We start from the raw sequence: 23,716 nt of genomic DNA, 5'->3' as shown, positions 1-23,716 counted from the left end.
TAATATTTATTTTATTTATTTGTTCCCTTTTATTGCCCTTGTTGTTTTATTATTGTAGTTATTATTGTTGTCATTGTTGTTGGATAGGACAGAGAGAAATAGAGAGAGGAGGGGGAAGACAGAGAGGGGGAGAGAAGATAGACACCTGCAGACCTGCTTCACCACTTGTGAAGCGACACTCCTGCAGGTGGGGAGCTGGGGGCTCGAACCAGGATCCTTACACAAGTCCTCGCACTTTGCGCCATGTGCAATTAACCCGCTGCGCTACAGCCCGACTCCTGATGATCAAATTTCTAAGCAGATTTGCTATAGAATCATTGCTTAGAAAACTTAAAATATCTCTGTATAGATTTTTTCACAACGATGTATAGACTAGTCCTATAAGTAGGAATAAGTATTCTAATGGTTTGCATGGGTTCAAAGATGATGCTATTATGTAGAGTACCATTAGCAACATCATCTTTATTTAAATATTTTAAAAATAGATATCATAACTCACGTTCATTACATTATCTCATTATCTGCAAGGTTCTTGTTAATAATTTCTAAACTGAAAATGCTGTATTGGGATCACATTTGTCTTGAACATCTCAGAATATTTAATTCTTTTCTTTTTTTTTTTTTGCCACCAGGGTTATTACTGAGGCACAGTGTCAACACTATGATACCACTGCTCCTGACAGACATTATTCCCTTTTTTTCCCCTTTCTTTCTCTATATTTTTTTCTTGAATAGGACAGAGACAAATTGAGAGTGGAATGGGAGATAGAGAGGGAGAAAGAGAAATACCTGAAGATTTTCTCCATATTCATGAAGTGTCCCCCCCCATAGGTGGGAGTGGGGGCTCAAACTGGATCCTTGAACATGGTAATATGTACGCTTAACCTGGTGCACCACTTTCTGGCCAGAATGTTTAATTTTTATCAGTAGACTTGAAATCTTTTTTTTAAAATTTTTTATTTAAGAAAGGATTAATGAACAAAAACATAAGGTAGGAGGGGTACAACTCAACACAATTCCCACCACCCAATCTCCATAACCCACCCCCTCCCATGATAGCTTTCCCATTCTCTAGCCCTCTGGAAGCATGAATCCAGGGTCGTTGAGGGTTGCAGAAGGGAGAAGGTCTGGCTTCTGTAATTGCTTCCCCGCTGAACATGGGCATTGACTGGTCAGTCCATACTCCCATCCAGCCTCTCTCTTTCCCTAGTAGGGTGGGTCTCTGGGGAAGCAGAGCTCCAGGATACATTGGTGGGGTCTTCAATCCAGGGAAGCCTGGCCAGCATCCTGGTGGCATCTGGAACCTGGTGATTGAAAAGAGAGTTAACATAAGAAGCCAAACAATTTGTTGAGCAATCATGGATCCCAAACTTGGAATAGTGGAGAGGAAGTGTTAGGGAGGTACTCACTGCAAACTCTAGTGTAGTCCTGCTTTCAGGTATGTATTTTGCAGTAGTTTATGGATACGTGTGAACATAAGCTCTCTCTCACAGAAACTGGTGTATATCTAGGTTATGGGACTTTGTTAGAAAGTGAACTACCTGAGATGAAATTAGAGTGTACTATAAAAGGAAAGGTCTCACCCAAGTAATGAAGCTGAAGGGTTGTCATTCCACACGTGAAGTCTCTGGACACAGTCTGAGGTGAAGCATGTTGAGGTGGCAATCGTTGCGTTGGTTAGGTTGTGATCGGCGGATGCAATATTATTTTGTTTTGGATTGGGAGATGTATACGGGAAAGTGGGCCCTATCCAAGGGTTCCAGGACTGGGGGAAGTAGGGGCTCTATAGTGGAGATGTGAGGTTCCTGCTGTCTTAGGGTTCAAAAAGACAATCGATAGTTAATGTTATCATCACATTATTTGTTAATTGGGTTAACTTTGAAAAGTCCCTTTGTTATGGTTTGCTGTACAGTATCCAGTATCTTGGATATAGCTGTGCTATTGGATGCTTCTAATCTACTTGGTCTAGGCTTTTGAGAGAGTCCGCATATCAAATACACAGCCTATATATTAAAAAGATTCAGTTTGTGTTTTGAGAAACTTTGAGACATACAATTGATTTTCCTCCTCTCATATTAATTAACTACTGACTTATATGTCTACATTTTGCAAGGAGTGTACATAAACACCATTCCCACCAACAAAAGACTGTGACCCATCCCTCCCGCCCGCTCCCACCCCCCACTGGCCCAGGAAGCTGCATGTCTACCCCTCAACACAGGGTTTTTACTTTGGTGCCCTACTTACAATTTGATCAGGTCCTGCTTTTAGTTTCCCTTTCAGATCTTCTTCCTCAACTTATGTTGATGAGTGGGATCATCCCATACTCATCTTTATCTTTCTGACTTAGTTCACTTAACATAATTCCTTCTAGCTCTGTCCAGAATGGGTCAGAGAAGGTGGGTTCATTGTTCTTGATAGCTGCATAGTATTCCATTGTGTATATATACCACAGCTTTCTCAGCCACTCATCTGTTGTTGGGCACCTGGGTTGCTTCCAGGTTTTAGCTATTATGAATTGTGCTGCTATGAACATAGGAGTACACACCTCTTTTTGGTTGGGTGTTATGGAGTCCTTGGGGTATAACCTCAGGAGAGGAATTACTGGATCATATGGGTGGTCCATGTCTAGCCTTCTGAGAGTTTTCCAGACTGCTCTCCACAGAGGCTGTACCAATTTACATTCCCACCAGCAATGTAAAAGGGTTCCTCTGTCCCCACATCCTGTCCAGCATTTGTTGCTGCTGTCCTTTTTGATGTATGCCATTCTTACAGGAGTGAGGTGGTATCTTAGTGTTGTCTTAATTTGCATTTCTCTGACAATCAGTGACCTAGAGCAGATTTTCATATGTTTGTTATCCTTTTGGATCTCATCTGAGGTGAATGTTTTGTTCATATCCTCTGCCCATTTTTGGATGGGGTCATTTGCTTTTTTGGTGCTAAGTTTGCAGAGCTCTTTATATATTTTGGTGATTAGTTTCTTGTCTGATGTAAGGCATGTGAAGATCCTCTCCCATTCTCTGAGGGGTCTCTCTGTTTGTTCAATAGTTTCTTTGGATGTGCAGAAGCTTTTCAATTTGATGTAGTCCCATTGGTTTGTTTCTGTTTTAGTCTTCCTTGCAATTGGGTTTGATTCATCAAAGATGTCCTTGAGGTGTATGTGGGAAAGTGTTTTACCAATATTTTCCTCTAAGTATTTGATTGTTTCTGGTCTGACATCTAGGTCTTTGATCCATTTGGAGTTGATTTTTGTTTCTGGTGAAATAAAGTGGTTCAATTTCATTCTTCTGCATGTTTCAACCCAGTTTTCCCAGCACCATTTATTGAAGAGAGCCTCCTTTTTCCATTTAATCCTTTGGGCCCCCTTATCAAAGATTAGATGCTCATAGGTGTTGGTATTTACTTCTGGGATTTCACTTCTGTTCCACTGGTCTGTGTGCCTATTTTTGTTCCAGTACCATGCTGTTTTGATGATGATGCCTTTATAATATAGTTTAAGGTCTGGGAGTGTGATGCCTCCATTTCTGTTTCTTTTCCTTAAGATGATTTTGGCAATTCTAGGTGTTTTCAGGTTCCAGATAAATGATTGTAGTGTTTGTTCTATTCTCTTAAAGAAGCTTGGTGGAACTTTGATGGGTATTGCATTAAATTTGTATATGGCTCTGGGGAGAATATTCATTTTGATGATATTTATTCTTCCAATTCATGAGCATGGGATATCTTTCCATTTCTTGGTATCAGTTTCTATTTCCTTGAGTAGCGACTTATAGTTTTCAGCATACAAGTCTTTCACTTCTTTGGTCAACTTTATTCCTAGGTATTTGATTGATTTTGCTGAAACAGTAAATGGGAGTGATTTCTGGATGTCTTCTTCTTCAGATTTAGTGTTTGCATAAAGAAATGCCACTGATTTTTGTACATAGATTTTGTAGCCTGATACCTTGCTATATTGCCTAATAACTTCCAGTAATTTTCTACTGGATTCTTTAGGTCTTTCTATGTATACTATCATATCATCTGCAAATAGTGAGAGCTTGACTTCTTCCCTTCCAATCTGTATTCCTTTGATTTCTTTCTCTTGCCTGATTGCTATGGCAAGAACTTCCAATACTATGTTGAAGAGTAACGGTGACAGTGGACAGCCCTGTCTAGTCCCCGATCTGAGGGGGAGTGCTTTCAGCTTCTGTCCATTGAGTAAGATGTTGGCTGTAGGTTTGCTATATATAGACTCCACTATCTTGAGGAATTTCCCGTCTATTCCCATTGTTTTAGAGTTTTGAGCATGAATGGGTGTTGGATTTTGTCAAAGGCTTTCTCTGCATCTATTGAGATAATCATGTGGTTTTTGGCTTTGCTTTTATTGATGTGGTGAATGACATTGATTGACTTACAGATGTTGAACCAGCCTTGCATTCCTGGTATGAATCCCACTTGGTCATGATGAACAATCTTTTTGGTGTGTTGCTGTATCCGGTTGGCCAAGATCTTGTTTAATATTTTGGCATCTATGTTCATCAGAGATATTGGTCTGTAGTTTTCCTTTTTTGTTCTGTCCCTATCAGCTTTTGGTATCAGGGTGATGTTGGCTTCATAAAAGGTGGAAGGGAGTATTCCTGTTTCTTCAATCTTATGGAATAGCTTAAGTATGGGTATTAACTGTTTCCTGACAGTTTTGTAGAATTCGTTTGTGAACCCATCTGGTCCAGGACTTTTGTTGTTGGGGAGATTCTTAATAACGGTTTCAATTTCTTTGTCTGTGATTGGTGCATTTAGATTTTGTAGTTCTTCTTGGTTCAGTTTTGGAAGTGCATAGGTTTTTAGGAATTGTTCCATTTCTTCCAGATTCTCTAGCTTGGTGGCATATAGTTCTTTATAGAAGTTTTGCAGGATTCTCTGGATTTCTGTGGTATCAGTTGTGATATCTCCTGCATCGTTTACAATTCTATTAATTTGAGTCTTCTCTCTTTCTTGTTTGATGAGTCTGGCTAGGGGTTTGTTATTTTGTTTAATCTTTCAAAGAACCAACATTTGGCTTCATTGATCTTTTGTATGGTTCTTTTATTTTCGATGTTGTTTATTTCTGCTCTAACTTTAGTGATTTCTGTCCTTCTGGTTGCTTTAGGGTTCCTTTGTTCCTCTTCCTCTAAGTCCTTGAGGTGTGCAGTAAGGTCGTTCATTTGGGCTTCTTCTTGGTGTTTAATATGTGATTGTATGGCTATAGGTTTCCCTCTCAGTACTGCTTTAGCTGTGTCCCAAATATTTTGATAGGTTGTGTCTTCATTTTCATTAGTTTCCAGGAACATTTGAATTTCCTGTTTGAGTGAGTCTCTGACCCAGTGGTTCTTGAGGAGCATGTTGTTTAGTTTCCATATTCTGTGTCTTTTAATAATTTTCCGTTTGTTGTTAAATGTTAGTTTTAATCCACTGTGGTCTGAGAAGAAACTTGGGATGATTTCAATGCTCTTGAATTTACTGATGCTGTCTTTGTGGCCTAACATGTGTTCTATCCTTGAGTATGTGTTATGTGGATTTGAAAAGAAGGTATATTCCAGTTTTTTGGGGTGGAGGAGTCTGAAAATGTCCAAGAGGTCTAGTCTGTCGATCTCTTCATTCAATTCTCTTGTATCTTTACTGGATCTCTGCTTTGTTGATCTGTCTAAGTGTGAGAGTGGGGTATTGAAGTCTCCCACTATTATTGTATAACTATTGATGTATTTTTGAAATCCTTTCAGTAGATGCTTAATGTATTTAGATGGCCCCACGTTGGGTGCATAGATGTTAATAATTGTTAAGTCTTCTTGGCTGATTCTCTAATCATTATGTAATGTCCTTGCCTATCTTTTATTACTTTATTTAATTTACAATCTATCGTGTCTGAGATGAGAATGGCTGTTCCTGCCCTTTTTTGTGGTCAGTTAGCCTGTATGATAGTTTTCCATCCTTTCACTTTAAGTCTGTGTTTGTCTTGTTGTGACAGGTGGGATTCTTGCAAGCAGCATATGGTTGGGTTATGTTTTCTGATCCATCCCCCCACCCTGTGCCTTTTGATGGGTGAGTTTAAGCCATTGACATTTATTGATATTATGGATTTAATGTATTGTAGTGCCATTGTTCTAAAAAAATTGTTTTCTCTGATATATTGCCAGTATTATAGTGATGTTCTTGTTTATAAGAGGTCTTTTAGTACCTCATTCAGGGCCGGCTTGGTGATGGTTGCCTCCTGTAACTGGTGTTTATCTAAGAAGGTTTTGATCCCTCCATCTAGTTTGAATGAAAGTCTAGCAGGATATATTATCCTTGGTTGAAACCCTTTTTCATTCAGGGCTCGATAGATATCTTGCCATTCCCTTCTGGCTTTTAGAGTTTGAGTGGAGAAGTCTGCAGATAATCTTATGGGTTTTCCCTTGTATGTGACTTTTTGTTTCTCTCTTGCAGCCTTTAGGATCGTTTCTTTATCCTTACTTCTTCTCATTGTGACTATGATGTGTCTTGGTGTCTTCAGGTCTGGGTTGATTCTGTTTGGTACTCTCTGGGCCTCTTGAATCTTGATGTCCTTTCTGTTATTCAGGTCTGAGAAGTTTTCTTGTATTATTTCCTCTAGAATGTTTGCTTCCCCTTCCTCTCTTTCTTCCTCTGGCAGGCCAATTATACGAATGTTACTTCTTTTGAGATCATCCCATATGTCTCTGTTGTTGTTTTCAGTGTCTCTCAATCTCTTTTTAAGCTCCTTCACCTCTTTCTTTGTTTTCTCTAACTCATCCTCTGTCTGACTAATTCTGTTTCTGCTTCTGTTAGTCTGCTTTCCCTTGCTTCAGCTTCTTTCTTCATTACAGCTATTTCAGCTTTCAGTTCTCTAATTGCCTCAAGATAATCAGTATTTTCCTTGGGGGTCTCAACTGTTGTTTCCCTAATACTGCCATTTCTTTCCTCCAATGTTGTTTTCATTTCTGTGTTTAATAAGTTTATTATTGCTTGCATACTTTTCTTATCTATGGTTACTTATCGCTGATTTGTAGTTTCTTCTGGGCTCTTGTCTTCATTCATTGGAGTAGCAATTTTATTTGTTTTTGATCTACCCATTTTTTTATTTATGTGTTTCTTTTTTTTATGCTCTGTTGTTCCTCAGTTGTTGTGTCTTGAGTACAAGTAACACTGTACTAAATACCTTTATGACAATTGCACTCACCAACCTCTGGAATTACAGTAGCAACTGAAGTAAGTATTGAAGGAGTTTAATCGTTACCAGATAGCCAACCAATTTCTCCAGTCCGTGAAAAAATAGTAACCAAATCCCAGTGAAGAAAGAGAAAACAAAGAGGATAGCAAGAATAGACAGTTATGCAAATCTACTATCCACTGTATATTCTAGGGGTAACAAGAGGGGAAAGGGAACTAGAGCAGAGATACACACATAGAGAGTCCACTCTGAATCAGATTTCTTCACCAAAATAATTCACAAATTCAGAAAGGCAAAGAAGAAGGAAGAAGTGTATGACAAGATTAAAAAAAAAAGAGAGAGAGAGACAAGAGAGAGAAAAGGGAGAAGATAAGAAAAAGAGTTTTAATTAAAGAGCAGTGCAAGGAAATTCCCAAATGTGTATCAGTGAATTCAAAAACGCACCCTGTTTGGTGGTGTGGGGTATCCTGCTAGGAGCTGATCCCCAGGGACTGTTTATGGGGGAGGGGGAGGAGGTATGCTTGAAAATTGAAAGGAAGAAAAAATAATTTTTTTCCCCTACTCTAATTCTTAACCCAAATTAAGTTATAGTTACCTCCTTGGTGTCACCACTAGGGCCCCTTATTGGCTGGCCTGCTAAAGGCAGAAAATCCTACTGTTTCCAGGAGATGTGTTCGGAGCTCAGCGACTAGCAGCTTCTCAGTCTGCCATCTTCTGGGAAACCCCCCCCTCCAGTCTTTTTTAAAGGATTTCTTTAAAATGAAAACTAGCTCCAAGTCCTTTGATCCAATGAGAGCTATACTTAAGAAGTCTTTGGATCCGCCCTCAGGGTCGCAGTGGTCCCTGGAGACTCCCAAGAGAAAGCCCCCGAGCTATAGTGCTCCCTCCAGGTCCTCTGCCAGCCACCCATCAGTGCTCTGCAACTGGCGGAGGAGTCGCCTTCCCGGGCGGAGGACAATGCCCGGCACATTTGCCTTGCCTGCCGCCGCCTGGGAAGTCTGGAGCAGCCCGCCCGCTAGTCCGTGCCACCTTTACTCTAATTCTTAACCCAAATTAAATTATAGTCACCTCTTTGGTGTCACCACTAGGACCCCTTATTGACTGGCCTGCTAAAGGCAGAAAATCCTACCATTTCCAGAAGATGTGATCAGAGCTCACGCTGCTAGCAGGTTCTCAGTCCGCCATCTTCTTGGAACTCCGACTTGAAATCTTTGTTAAGGAATGTCTAGGGAAGATATTTTGAGCAGGCTTGTGATATTCAAATAAAAATGTAATATAATAGTCCTTCAAAAACCTTACTATATGCTCACAAAAATGTATTATGAAACTTAAAAAAGAGGCTTTTTGATATATTTTTAACAGAGTTATTTATTTGAGAGAACACTGGGGAGGGGTCATTTTGCAAGAAGCAGAGATAAGAGTGATTGAACCTGGGACTTCAGGCATGAAAGGTCAGTGCTCTTCTCATCAGGCTACCTCCCCAATCTTTTCTAGAAACTTGATGGGGCCATCTTAGGCTGTGGTGTATTGGTTTGCATAGGCATTGGTTTACAAAGCAGAAAGAGTCCTTCATTAAGATATCTGGCTATGTCCATGTCCAGCAGAATAGCAATTATAGAAGCCAGAATTCCCATTTTCTGCACCCCATAAAGCATTTTAGTCAATACTTTTAGTAGGGGAGATATGTTAGGGGGAAATGATCAGAGGGCTCTGAACCTCATCAGGAACCAGAGAGAGAAGAGGAAAAGGGGGAGGGCATTTGAAAGTAGTAATAGGTGTTAGTGTGACTTAGAAAGGAAGAAAATATGGCACTATGGGAAAATGGGCAAATACATCAAAATAAATAATTATAGAAATACTATTCAACTCATATCTGAAACCTTGGAAGACCTGCTGTAGCTTCCATTGGAGAAAATGGGAATACAGAGCTCTGGTGGTGAGAACAATTCAGAATTATACCCCTGTTATCTTATAATTTTGTAAGTCAATATGAAGTCACTAAAAATAATAATAATAATAATAATAAAGAGACATCTGACCTTATCTCCTTCACAGATACAGAGGCTCACACTCTTTTCAGTGCTGGGAGTAAGTTTCTCACTAGCCCTATGCCTGATAAAGCCATCCTGGAAGCCTGCTCCTTGAACATGAGCACCAAACGCAACAATGCAGTTATGCGGCTTTGCTTCCTTGATTCAAGAAAAGACATTGCAGTGACAGGTAAAAAATGCATTTATATTTGACTGTAGACTGCTTGATATAATGTAAAATGTTTGAAAGAAAAGCAAGTTCAGTCTATTCCTAGCTAGATCTTTTGCTGTTTGTTTATTTAGCTTATGGTCAGCCCTGGCTCCCAGAAGGACACAGGACTCCTGCAGGTAAGGTTGGATCTCAGGTGTTTAGGTCTAAGAACAGAAGTCTGACAAGTCCCCATGAACAAATTACTGAATGCTGATTATGGGAAGAAAGGGGGATGAAAAACTCTGGCCAACTACTCCATATGACAACCATGGGAACTAGTATCATGACATGCAGAGGGAATAAGAAGGTGTCTGCTCCAGATACATATGGAACTGGAGGTTGAGTCTACATGTGGCAGAAAGGGAGTGTCCAAGAGTGTGACTGTTCTGACATCTAGTAGCAAAGTGGGCTAGGAGAAAATGGTGAGAAACTTAAGAGAGGGCCAGGTCGTGGCATACATGGTTGAGAGTACATGTTACAATGAGCAAGGACTGGGCTTAGAGTCCCTGGTCTCCACCTACTGGGGGGAAGCTTCACAAGTGGGAAAGCAGATCTTCAGGTGTGTCTTGCTTTCTTTCTCCCTCTTTATCTTCCCCTTGCCTTTCCATTTCTGGCTGTCTCTGTCCAAGAAATGAATAAAGATAATAAAAAATTAAATGAAACTAAGATAGAGGACAAAGCCACATTTGAAAGAACTGTTAACCACAGGCCAATATTTACTTGTTCTCTTGGATTTATTTTTTTAATAACTTTATTTGGGTGATAATGATTTGCAGGACAGTTATTGAGATAGATACAGTTTCTTACCTCTCCATGACAAGTGTCTGTACACCATTACCACCACCACTAATCCCCTCCTCATTGCCTCACAGTGAATATCCGGTGCCCTCCTTCTTCACTCCCCTCCTAGTCCAGAATCACTCATTTGCTTTGCTGTAGACACCTCAGCCAGTCTAATCACCGTTTTCCTCTCTTCCCTTGCTTAAGTACCACCTTTAAGTAGGACTTCAACTGTCTCTATCAGCTTTGAATATTTCCCAAAATACCTCAGAGTCTTAGCTAAAACTCCTGCTGAGATGCATGCTAATATGGGTATGGTCATCCGATATAATATGATTATTTAATATTATAAGCATAAAATGACCATATTCTGGGGCCAAGTATTGGTTAAATGTGCACAGTACAATGCACAAAGACACAGGTTCAAGCCCCTTGTCCCCATCTGCTGGGGGAAAGGTTCACAAGGGGTGACTGTAGGTGTCCCTCTGTCTCTTTCCCTCTCTAAAATCCCTTCCCTTTTCAATTTCTTTTTATTTACTTATTTTTATTTATAAAATGGAAATATTGACTACAGGACAAAAGAGGTACATTTCCACACAATGCCCAACCTCAGAACTCCATATCCAATCCCCTCCTTTGATATCTTCCCTATTCTTTATCCCTCTGGGGATAAAGAATAGGAATCATTGTGGGGTGCAGAAGGTGGAAGATCTGGCTTCTGTAGCTACTTTTCCACTGAACGTGGGTGTTGACAGGTTGATCCATACTCCCAGCCTGCCTCTCTCTTTCCCTAGTGGGGCAGGGATCTGGGGAGGCAGTGCTGGAAGACATATGGAGGGGTCCTCTGCCCAAGGAAGTCACGTTGGCATCATGGTATGATCTGGAACTTGGTGTGGCAGAGTAATGAAGCTGAAGAGTTAACATTCTACGCCTGACATCCATGGACACAGTCTGAAGTGAAGCATGCCAAGGTGGTAGTGGTTACATTGATTAGGTTGGGATAAGCAGATGCAGTATCAACTGATGTGACTTCAGAGAATCATGCAGGGAAGTGCGCCCTACCCTAGAGGTTCCAGGACTGGGAAATGTATGGGCTTTATTAGAAAAGGGGTTTCCTGCTATCTTAGGGTTTAGGAAGGCAATGGATAGTTATTGCTATAACCAAATTATTTGTCAGTTGGGTTAACTTTGAAAACCCCATTGTTAGGATTTTCTGTATCATTCAGGATCTCACCATAATTTATGTCCTTTTATGAAATTTATGTATAGCTGTATCTTAAAAAGTAATGTCATTGGTTGCTTATGTTCTCCCTGGTCTAAGCTTTTAGGAGATTTAATATTTCAAAAAACAAGTCATTAATAGAAATGTATTAACAACTGAGCCCACTGTTAAAATTCAGTCTGATTACCAATTTGAAGTTTTAAGTGCTTAGATTGAAGGAACAAATACTCAGCCTATGGTCTATGCGTCAAAAAGTTTGAGACATTCAATCCATTTTCCCCTCTCATATTAATTAAATGGTTATTTGTGAGGTTGTAAGTTAATAGGAGTGAATGTTAACACCATAACCACCACCAAAGGTAAGTGTTCCTCCCGCCTCCCACCTGGTGCCCACCCCCCACAGTGAAGCTGAACATCTATCCTCACCCTCCACCCAGAGATTTTTTACTTTGCTGCCCTACTCCAAACTCAGATTTTGCTTTGTTTCCCTTTCTGTTCTTCTTTCTCAACTTCTGTTTATGAGTGGGATAGTAAGCAATTAGGCAAGAGAAAGGAATCAAAGGAATACAGATTGGAAGGGAAGAAGTGAAACTCTTACTATTTGCGGATGATATGATAGTATACATAGAAAACCTAAAGAAACCAGCAGAAAGCGACTGGAAGTTATTAGGCAATATATCAAGGTGTCAGGCTACAAAATCAATGTACAAAAATCAGTGGCATTTCTTTATGCAAACCCTAAATCCGAAGAAGAGGATATCCAGAATTCACTCCCATTCACTGTCTCAGCAAAATCAGTAAAATACCTAGGAATGAACCTGGCCAAAAAGTGAAAGACTGAAAACTATGAGTTGCTATTCAAAGAAATAAAAAATGATACCAAGAAATGGAAAGATATTTCATGCTCATGGATTGGAAGAATTAATATCATCAAGATGAATATTCTCCCCAGTGCCATATACAAATTTAATGCAATACCCATCAAAGTTCCACCAAGATTCTTTAAGAGAATAGAACAAAAATCACTCCTCTCAATTTATATCTGTTTCTATTCAATTAAAAAAGTTACATCAAAATGACCACATACTTAATTTTTCCTGTTTCCAATATCTAAGTTAGTATGGTGTTGATGTAGATTCTGTCTTCTCAAAATAAAAGCCTGCTTTTATGGTTAATGCAGTTTTTTATATTTAATCTAAAGATTTATAGTTCAGAAGTAGTTTTTAACACTAGGAACTTAGATATGAGTGAATGAATAAATAAAAATTTTAAAAAATCTGGCAAGATATCTCACTTAGAACATGCAGCCCAGGTTTGAACCAGGCTTTTGTCATCTTGGTGCTGTGGTATCTTTCCCCATTCTCTCTCTCTCTCTCTCTCTTTCTCCGTATTTTTAATCCTCCCTGATAAGGTCATCTCAGAGTGCCAAAGCCTGGAGTTGGGCAAATAAAGAAGTAAATATATGAGCTATGCTTTCAGTATTCATTCCTCTGTATTTAATTTGCCAGTGGAAAATCTACATGATTTTTTTTAGTATTTCTTTTTCTTTTTTTTAAATTTTTTTTATTTAAGAAAGGATTAATTAACAAAACCATAGGGTAGGAGGGGTACAACTCCACACAATCTACATGATTTTAATATTTTCTCCAATCAACAAAAAATGAGAGAATAACATTAGGAGGGATTTAGAAACAATGTTTAAAATAGTTAGCTTTAAAAACTTTTCTTTTCTAGAATTCACTTAAACTCACAATATGAACTGTTATCCAGAAATTACTCTCATTCCAACAGCACTAACTCTCCTTCCTGTTAACAGCATCTCACATTGTTTCCATAAACAGCTACCTGCCATTATTTCTACCTTAAACAGATAGGATTACTAATCAGCTGCACATTTGGGAAACAAATTGTAAGCCATTTTCAGATTTATCAAGAATAATAAGAATTCTCCCACAGAAGAATAACTTAGGCAGAGTGCTTCTACAAAGCACATGAAAGTAGAAAATGAAAAGGTTAGTTCTAGGCCTGTGAACCCAAAGAACTGTTCATGAGGACTTTCACTGAATCACTGATGAAAACGTGAAAAATATGTCCGTGGAAAGAATATAAAAGTTATATAGAGAAGTAGTAGCTGTTATATATAGAAGTTAGTATCTGTGCTGCTGTAGCTACTTATATGCACACAGATCTATCCATCTGTGCATCAGGAGTTTTACTTCTTGGATGATGTGTCCAAGAGCTTAAGAAACATAGCTTTAGGGATTGGTGGTGGTGCACCTGGTTGAACACACAAATTACCATACACAAAGACTTGGGGTTCAGGCCCCTGTCCCCCATCTGCAGTGGGGAAGATTCGCAAGTGGTAGTTTTGCAGGTGTTTATCTTTTTTTAAAATCAATCTCCCCATTTCTCTCTGTCTTTATTGAAGAAGAAGGGAGAGGAGGAGGAGGAATAGAAGAAGAAGGAGAGGAGGAGGAAGGGAAGAAAGAGGAGGGAGAAGAGGAGGAGAAAGAGGAGGAAAAATAGGAAGAAGGATGGAGAAGGAGAAAGGAGGAGGAGGAAGAAGAAGGAGGAGGAAGGAGAAGAAGGGGAGGGAGGAGGAAGAAGAATAATGAGAAGGAGAAGAAACAAAGATGGGTTTGGGGCAAGTAAAATACCTCACTTGGATAGAATGCTGCTTTGCCATATGTTCTGTCCAGGTTGGAGCCCAGCCCCCACGATACTGATGGAAGATTCAGGGTTGTGCTGTCACTCTCTATGTCTCTTTGTATCTGTCCGTCTCTTTATAGGAAAATAATTCATACCAGACTAATGAAGTCCCAGTGGTGACAACAACCAAAAAATATTTGTTTTGTATAAACAGATCATTATAATGTTGAAATCAGTGTTTTTCTCATGTATGGAGTAACAAATTCCACCTGACCCAGAAACCCAAAATGTCCAAATAATGAACTAAGGAGGGAAAAGCAAAACTGAATGGAATATCTAACATTTTTTAAATTTCACTTATAACTCCACACAGAGCAGTGAAACCACTGTTCTGGATTTGCAAGAATGCAAGGATTGTGCATGGATCTCAGGATATACATGCATCTTCCAGCACAAGCCAGCAAAGGTGCTTCTGATGTCTGTCAGCACAATCTCCTAACTGCGTGTTCTCTTACATGTCAGGTGGTGCTAACCTGGTGTCATGTGGCGGAGCTGGTTTTGTCCGGTTCTGGAGTACATTTACCAAGCAACTTCTGGCTGAGTTTTCAGCTCACAGTGGATCTGGATCTATTATCATGTCTGCAGATAAGGCGAATCGTTTCCTTGCCACAGGAGATGCAGATGGATGGTTGAAAGTCTGGAATATAGAAGTAAATAGAATAAAATCTCATACATTTTAAAATGATTTTGCATCACTTTATTTATTTGTAGGATTAATGGTTCACAGTGAATAGAGTTGTTGATACATGTGTAAAATTTCTGTTTTCTGCAAAACGCTCTCACCCTCAGCCTAGGTCCTCCTCCACTATCATGCACAGGACCTGAAACAATACCTTCCCCACCCGCACAGTCCTTTCCTTTGGTCCAATACAGCAAACTCAGTCCAAGTTCTGCTTTGTGTTTCCCTTTCTGTTCTTATTCTTCAACTTTTGTCAGTGAGTGGGATCATCCTTTATTAATCCTTCTCTTTCTGGCTAATCTCACTTCATATGATTCCATCATACTCCTCGTCACAGACCCCTGCAAGCGTCAACCCGGCTTTGACCTAGCACGTTATGATTGGGCCCTCCACAATCGCTATCGAACAGGCCATGGCCGGTGCGCCGCTATGTTCCATTGATGGGGAGCCAGAGACGACCCGAACTGCCCCTGCGGCTACAGACAGACTATGACCCACATAGTCAACAACTGCCACCTCTCCAGATTCAAAGGAGGTCTCAAAACTTTACATCAGGCTCAACCTGATGCTGTTGACTGGCTACGGAAGAAGGGCAAACGCTAGAAGAAGAAGACTCCATTGGATCACTTTTTATTGAAGATAGCTATCAGTCTTGATTTGTCTATTTTCTTTATAAAGGAAGGAATATTCATCCTGAAGACTAAGTTTCTGTGCCCTTATATATGTGCAATAGAGCTGATCCCAATTTTATTTTATTTTTATTTATTTATTTTAATTTCCTATTGGGGAATTAATGTTTTACATTCAACAGTAAATACAATAGTTTGTACATGCATAACATTCCCAGTTACCCATATAACAATACAACTCCCACTAGGTCCTCTGTATCCTTCTTGGACCTGTATTCTCCCCACCAACCCATCCAGAGTCTTTTACTTTGGTGCAATACACCAATTCCATTTCAGGTTGGACTTGTGTTTTTTTTCTGGTCTTGTTTTTCAACTTCTGCCTGAGAATGAGATCATCCCATATTTATCCTTCTATTTCTGACTTATTTCACTTAACATGAATTTTTAAAGGTCCATCCAAGATGGGCTGAAAACGGTGAAGTCACCATTTTTTACAGCTGAGTAGTATTCCATTGTGTATATATACCACAACTTGCTCAGCCACTCATCTGTTGTTGGACACCTGTTGGGTTGCTTCCAGGTTTTAGATATTACAAATTGTGCTGCTAAGAACATGTGTGTACACAGATCTTTTTGGATGGATGTGCTGGGTTCCTTAGGATATATCCTCAGGAGAGGAATTGCAGGATCATAGGGTAGGTCCATTTCTAGCCTTCTGAGAGTTATCCAGACTGTTCTCCACAGAGCTTGGAACAATTTACATTCCCACCAGCAGTGCAGGAGGGTTCCTTTGACCCCACACCCTCTCCAGCATTTGCTGCTATTACCTTTTCTGATGTATGACATTCTCACAGGAGTGAAGTGATATCTCATTGTTGTCTTGATTTGCATTTCTCTGACAATCAGAGAGTTGGAGCATTTTTTCATGTGTTTCTTGGCCTTTTGGATCTCTTCTGTGGTGAATATTCTGTCCATGTCCTCCCCCCATTTTTGGATGGGGTTATTTGTTGTCTTGTTGTTGAGTTTAGCAAGCTCTTTGTATATGTTGGTTATTAAACTTCTGTCTGATATATGGCAGGTAAAGATCTTCTCCCATTCTGTGAGGGGTCTCTTGGTTTGGGTAGTGGTTTCTTTTGCTGTGAAGATGCTTTTTAATTTGATGTAGTCCCATAGGCTTATACCTGCCTTTGTCTTCTTTGTAATTGGATTCGTTTCATTCTTTAAAATGTATACGGAAAAGGGTTCTGCCAATATTTTCCTCTAAGAATCTGATAGTTTGTGGTCTAATATCCAAGTCCATGATCCACTTGGAATGTACTTTTGTATTTGGTGAAATACAGTGATTCAGTTTCATTCTTCTGCATGTTTCAAACCATTGTACCAACACCATTTGTTGAAGAGACTCTGTTTTCCCCATTGAATAGTCTGGGCACCTTTGTCAAAGATTAGATGTCCATAGTGTGGGTGCTTACTTCTGAGCTCTCAATTCTATTCCACTGGTCAGTGTGTGTATTCATGTTCCAGTACCAAGCAGTTTTGATACAATGGCCCTATAATACAATTTGAAATCTGGAAGTGTGATGCCACTGGTTCTGTTCTTTTTTCTCAAGATTGTTTTGGCAATTCTAGGTCTTCTCTGGTTCCATATAAACATTTGTAGCATTTGTTCTATTATCCTAAAAAAGGTGGTTGGGATATAGTTGTTCATAGAAGCCTCGCATGATATGTTGAATTTCTGCAGTGTCTGTTGTGATTTCTCCTCTTTCATTTACTATCCAATTTATTTGGGTCTTCTCCCTTTTTGTTTTGTGAGTCTGGCTAAAGGTTTGTCGATTTTGTTTACTCTTTTGAAGAACCAACATTTACTTTCGTTGATCTTTTGTATGGTTTTCCTATTCTCAATGTTATTGATTTCTGCCCTAACTTTAGTGATTTCGGACCTTCTCGTTGCTTTAGGGTTCCTTTGTTGTTTTTCTTCTAGGTCTTTAAGATGTGCAATCAGGCTGTTTATTTGTGCTTTTTCTTGTTTCCTAATGTGTGCTTAGGACTGCTATAGCTGTGTCCCAAATATTTTGATAGCTTGTGTCTTCATTTTCATTGAACTCTCGAAACATTTTGATTTCTTCCTTGACTTCCTCTTTGACCCAGAGGTTGTTAAGAAGTGTACTGTTGAGCTTCCACATTTTGGGACTGTTACTAATCTTTTGTTGATTGTTAACTGTTAGTTTAATTCCACTGTGGTCTGAGAAGATGCTTGGGGTTATTTAAATTCTCTTGAATTGGCTGATGCTGTCTTTGTGGCCTAACATATGGTCTATCCTTGAGAATGACCCATGTGGATTTGATTAAAATGTGTATTCCAGTTTCTTGGGATGAAAGACTCTGAAAATGTCCAATATTTCTAGTTTATCTATCTCTTCATTTAGAAGAACAACAAAGGAACCCTAAAGCAACGACAAGGTCAGAAATCACAAAAGTAAGGGCAGAAATAAATAACATTGAGAATAGGAAAACTATACAAAAGATCAATGAAAGTAAATGTTGGTTCTTTGAAAGAGTGAACAAAATCAACAAACCTTTATCCAGACTCAAAAAACAAAAAAGGGAGAAGACCCAAACAAATCAGATACTAAATAAAAGAGGAGATATCACAACAGACACCACAGAAATTCAACATATCATGCGAGGCTTCTATGAACAACTATATGCCACCAAGCTAGAGAACCTGGAAGAAATGGACGATTTACTAGATACCTAACAACTTCCAAAACTAAGTAAAGAGGAAGTGAATAACATGAACAGGCCCATCACAGCTAATGAAATTGAAACAGTTATCAAAAATCTCCCCAAAAATAAAACTCCTGGACCAGATGGTTTTACAAATGAATTCTACAAAACTTTCAAAGAAGGACTAATACCTCCACTTTTAAAAATCTTCCAGAAGATTGAAGACACTGGAATACTCCCTTCCAGCTTCTATGAAGCCAACATCACCCTGATACCAAAAGCAGACAGGGACACAACCAAAAAAGAAAACTATAGACCAATATCTCTGATGAACATAGATGCTAAAATATTAAACAAAATTCTAGCCAACTGGATACAGCAGTATATCAAAAAGATTGTTCATCATGACCAAGTGGGGTTTATCCCAGGAATGCAAGGCTGGTTTAATATACGTAAATCAATCAATGTGATCCACCACATCAACAAAAGCAAGACCAAAAGCCACATGGTCATATCAATAGATGCAGAGAAAGCATTTGACAAAATACAACATCCCTTTATGATCAAACACTACAAAAAATGGGAATAGATGGAAAATTCCTGAAGATAGTGGAGTCTATATATAGCAAACCTACAGCCAACATCATACTCAATGGTGAAAAACTGGAAGCATTTCCACTCAGATCAAGTACTAGACAGGGCTGCCCACTATCACCATTACTATTCAACATAGTGTTGGAAGTTCTTGCCAATCAGGCAGGAGCAAGGTTCTAGCAATCAGGCAGGAGCAAGGAATTAAGGGATAAAGATTGGAAGAGAAGAAGTCAAACTCTCCCTATTTGCAGATGACATGATAGTATACATAGAAAAACCTAAGGAATCCAGCAAGAAGCTTTTGGAAATCATCAGGCAATAATGTAAGGTGTCAGGCTATAAAATTAACATTCCAAAGTCAGTGGCATTCCTCTATGCAAATACTAAGTTAGAAGAAATTGAAAGCCAGAAATCAATTCCTTTTACTATAGCAACAAAAACAATAAAATATCTAGGAGTAAATCTAACCAAGGAAGTGAAAGACTTGTATACTGAAAATTATGAGTCACTACTCAAGGAAATTGAAAAATACACAAAGAAGTGGAAAGATATTACATGTTCATGCGTTGGAAGAATTAACATCATCAAAATGAATATACTACCCAGAGCCATCTACAAATTTAATGCTATCCCCATCAAGATCCCAAGCACATTTTTTAGGAGAATAGAACAAATGCTACAAATGTTTATCTGGAACCAGAAAAGACCTAGAATTGCCAAAACAATCTTGAGAAAAAAGAACAGAACTGGAGGCATCACACTCCCAGATCTCAAACTATATTATAGGGCTGCTGTCATCAAAACTGGTTGGTACTGGAACATGAATACACACACTGACCAGTGGAATAGAATTGAGAGCCCAGAAATGAGGCCCTACACCTATGGACATCTAATCTTTGACAAAGGTGCCCAGACTATTCAATGGGGAAAGCAGAGTCTCTTCAACAAATGGTGTTGGAAACAATAGGTTGAAACATGCAGAAGAATGAAACTGAATCATTGTATTTCACCAAATACAAAAGTAAATTCCAAGTGGATCAAGGACTTAGATGTTAGACCACAAACTATCAGATACTTAGAGGAAAATATTGGCAGAACCCTTTTCCATATACATTTTAAAGACATTTTCAATGAAACGAATCCAATTACAAAGAATACTAAGGCAAGTATGAACCTATGGGACTACATCAATTTAAAAAGCTTCTTCACAGCAAAAGAAACCACTACCCAAACCAAGAGACCCCTCACAGAATGGGAGAAGATCTTTACATGCCATACATCAGATAAGAGTTTAATAACCAACATATATAAAGAGCTTGCCAGACTCAACAACAAGACAACAAATAACCCCATCCAAAAATGGGGGGAGGACTTGGACAGAATATTCACCACAAAAGAGATCCAAAAGGCCGAGAAACACATGAAAAAATGTTCCAAGTCTCTGATTGTCAGAGAAATGCAAATAAAGACAACAGTGAGATATCGCTTCACTCCTGTGAGAATCTCATACATCAGAAAAGGTAACAGCAGCAAATGCTGGAGAGGGTGTGGGGTCAAAGGAACCCTCCTGCACTGCTGGTGGGAATGTCAATTGTTCCAACCTCTGTGGAGAACAGTCTGGAGAACTCTCAGAAGGCTAGAAATGGACCTACCCTATGATCCTGCAATTCCTCTCCTGAGGATATATCCTAAGGAACCCAGCACATCCATCCAAAAAGATCTGTGTACACACATGATCTTAGTAGCACAATTTGTAATAGCTAAAACCTGGAAGCAACCCAACAGGTGTCCAACAACAGATGAGTGGCTGAGCAAGTTGTGGTATATATACACAATGGAATACTACTCAGCTGTAAAAAATGGTGACTTCACCGTTTTCAGCCCATCTTGGATGGACCTTGAAAAATCATGTTATGTGAAATAAGTCAGAAACAGAAGGATTAATATGGGATGATCTCATTCTCAGGAAGAAGTTGAAAAACAAGATCAGAAAAGAAAACACAAGTAGAACCTGAAATGGAATTGGTGTATTGCACCAAAGTAAAAGACTCTGGGGTGGGTGAGTGGGGAGAATACAGGTCCAAGAAGGATGACTGAGGGCCTACTGGGGGTTGTATTGTTATATGGAAAACTGGGAAATGTTATGCATGTACAAACTATTGTATTTACTATCGAATGTAAAACATTAATTCCCCAATAAAGAAATTTAAAAAAAAAAGGTGGTTGGGATCTTGATGAGGATTGCATTCAATTTGTATATGACTCTGGGTATTATATTCATTTTGATGATGCTAATTCTTCCAATCCATGAACATGGAATATCTTCCACTTCTTTGTATCTTTTTCAATTTCCTTGAGTAGTGACTCATAATTTTCGGTATACACGTCTTTCACTTCTTTGGTTAGGTTTATTCCTAGATATTTTATTGTTTTTGTTGCTATAGTAAAAGGAATTGATTTCTGGCTTTCAATTTCTTCTTAGTGTTTGCATAGAGGAATGCCGCTGACTTTTGTATGTTAATTTTGTAGCCTAACATCTTACTGTATTGCCTTATGATTTCCAAAAGCTTCTTGCTGGATTCTTTAAATTTTTCTGTGTATACTATCATGTCATCTGCAAATAGGGAGAGTTTGACTTCTTCTCTTCCAATATTTATCCCTTAATTCCTTGCTCCTGCCTGATTGCTATGGCAAGAACTTCCAACACTATGTTGAATAGTAATGGTGATAGTGGGCAGCCCTGTCTAGTACCTGATCTGAGTGGAAATGCTTCCAGGTTTTCACTACTGAATATGATGTTGACTGTAGGTTTGCTATATACAGACTCCACTATCTTCAGGAGTTTTCCATCTATTCCCATTATTTTTAGTGTTTTGATCATAAAGGGATGTTGTATTTTGTCAAAGGCTTTCTCTGCATCTATTGATATGACCATGTGGTTTTTGGTCTTGATTTTCTTGATTTGGTGGAACACATTGGTTGATTTATGGATATTAAACCAACCTTGCATTCCTGGGATAAACCCCACTTGGTCATGATGAACAATCTTTTTGATATACTGCAGTATCCAGTTGGCTAGAATTTTGTTCAATATTTTAGCATCTATGATTATTAGAGATATTGGTCTGTAGTTTTCTTTTTTGGTTGTGTCCCTGTTTACTTTTGGTATCAGAGTGATGTTGGCTTCATAGAAGCTGGCAGTGAGTATTCCAGTGTCTTCATTCTCCTGGAAGACTTTTAAAAGTAGAGGTATTAGTTCTTCTTTGAAGGTTTTGTAGAATTCATTTGTAAAACCATCTGGTCCAGGACTTTTATTTTTGGGGAGATTTTTGATAACTGTTTCAATTTCATTAGCTGTGATGGGCCTGTTCATGTTATCCACTTCCTCTTTACTTAGTTTTGGAAGTTGTTAGGTATCTAGTAAATCGTCCATTTCTTCCAGGTTCTCTAGCTTGGTGGCATATAGTTGTTCATAGAAGTCTCGCATGGTATGCTGAATTTCTGCTTTGTCTTTTTTGATACCACCTCTTTCATTTAGTGTCCGATTTATTTGGGTCTTCTCCCTTTTTTGTTTTGTGAATCTGGCTAAAGGTTTGTCAATTTTGTTCACTCTTTCGAAGAACCAACATTTACATTCGCTGATCTTTTGTATGGTTTTCTTATTCTCAATGTTATTGATTTCTGCCCTAAGTTTAGTGATTTCTGTCCTTCTGGTTGCTTTAGGGTTCCTTTGTTGTTCTTCTAGGTCTTTAAGATGTGCAATCAGGCTGTTTATTTGTGCTTTTTCTTGTTTCCTAATGTGTGCTTGTATAGCTATGAACTTCCCTCTTAGGACTGCTTTAGCTGTGTCCCAAATATTTTGATAGCTTGTGTCTTCATTTTCATTGAACTCTCGAAACATTTTGATTTCTTCCTTGATTTCGTCTTTGACCCAGAAGTTGTTAAGGGATGTACTGTTGAGCTTCCACATTTTGGGACTATTACTAATCTTTTGTTGATTGTTAAGTGTCAGTTTAATCCCATTGTGGTCTGAGAAGATGCTTGGGATGATTTAAATGCTCTTGAATTTGCTGATGCTGTCTTTGTGGCCTAACATATGGTCTATCCTTGAGAATGATCCATGTGGATTTGAGTAAAATGTGTATTCCAGTTTCTTGGGATGAATGACTCTGAAAATGTCCAATAGTTCTAGTTTATCTATCTCTTCATTTAGCTCCCTTATGTCTTTACTGATTTTCTTCCGGGATGATCTGTCAAGTTGAGATAGTGTGGTGTTTAAGTCCCCTACTATGATTGTGTTATTGTTAATATATTGCTGTAGCTCTTTCAGTAGAAGTTTGATGTATTTAGATGGCTTTTCATTGGGTGCATAGATATTAATAATTGTTAAGTCCTCTTGATTGACTGATCCTCTGAGCATTAAGTAGTGTCCATCCCTACCTTTTTAAATCTTATCTATTTTAAAGTCTATCATGTCAGATATGAGAATAGCTGTTCCTGTCCTTTTTTGTGGGCCATTGGCTTGTATGATAGTTTTCCATCCTTTCACTTTTAGTCTGTGTTTGTCTTGTTGAGTTAGGTGAGTTTCCTGTAGACAACATATTGTTGGGTTGTGTTTTCTGATCCATCTTCCTACTCTGTGTCTTTTAATAGGTGAATTCAGGCCATTGACATTTATTGATATCAAAGATTGAATATATTTTAATGCCATTCTTGTAGAGTTTTAGACTGTTCTGATATATGACCTATTTATTTATGTTGGTCTGACTGTTTATAGAAGACCTTTCAGAACTTCTTTCAGGGAACTTTTGGTGATAGTAGATTCCTTCAACTGTTGCCTTTCTGAGAAGGTTTTGATACCTCCATGTAGTCTAAATGACAGTCTAGCAGGATATAGTATTCTTGGTTGAAAGCCTTTCTCATTGAGCACTCGATAGATATCTTGCCATTCTCTTCTG

At 38.8% G+C, this 23,716-nt stretch overlaps 1 protein-coding gene across 2 annotated transcripts in view; it reads left to right on the top strand.

Annotated features, from left to right (window-relative positions):
• Positions 1 to 23,716, top strand: part of WDR49 (WD repeat domain 49) — a 250,745-nt gene that overhangs the window by 149,472 nt on the left and 77,557 nt on the right. For both annotated transcript variants that reach the window (XM_060171907.1, XM_060171906.1), the window contains 2 exons: positions 9,233 to 9,397; positions 14,592 to 14,779. In XM_060171907.1, coding sequence (XP_060027890.1) covers positions 9,233 to 9,397; positions 14,592 to 14,779 — 353 coding nt within the window. The remainder of the gene's footprint in view (positions 1 to 9,232; positions 9,398 to 14,591; positions 14,780 to 23,716) is intronic.

The sequence above is a fragment of the Erinaceus europaeus genome, chromosome 14 (genome assembly GCF_950295315.1).
Source record: "Erinaceus europaeus chromosome 14, mEriEur2.1, whole genome shotgun sequence".
Lineage (NCBI taxonomy): Eukaryota > Metazoa > Chordata > Mammalia > Eulipotyphla > Erinaceidae > Erinaceus > Erinaceus europaeus.
This window is presented reverse-complemented; position numbering and strand designations above follow the sequence as displayed.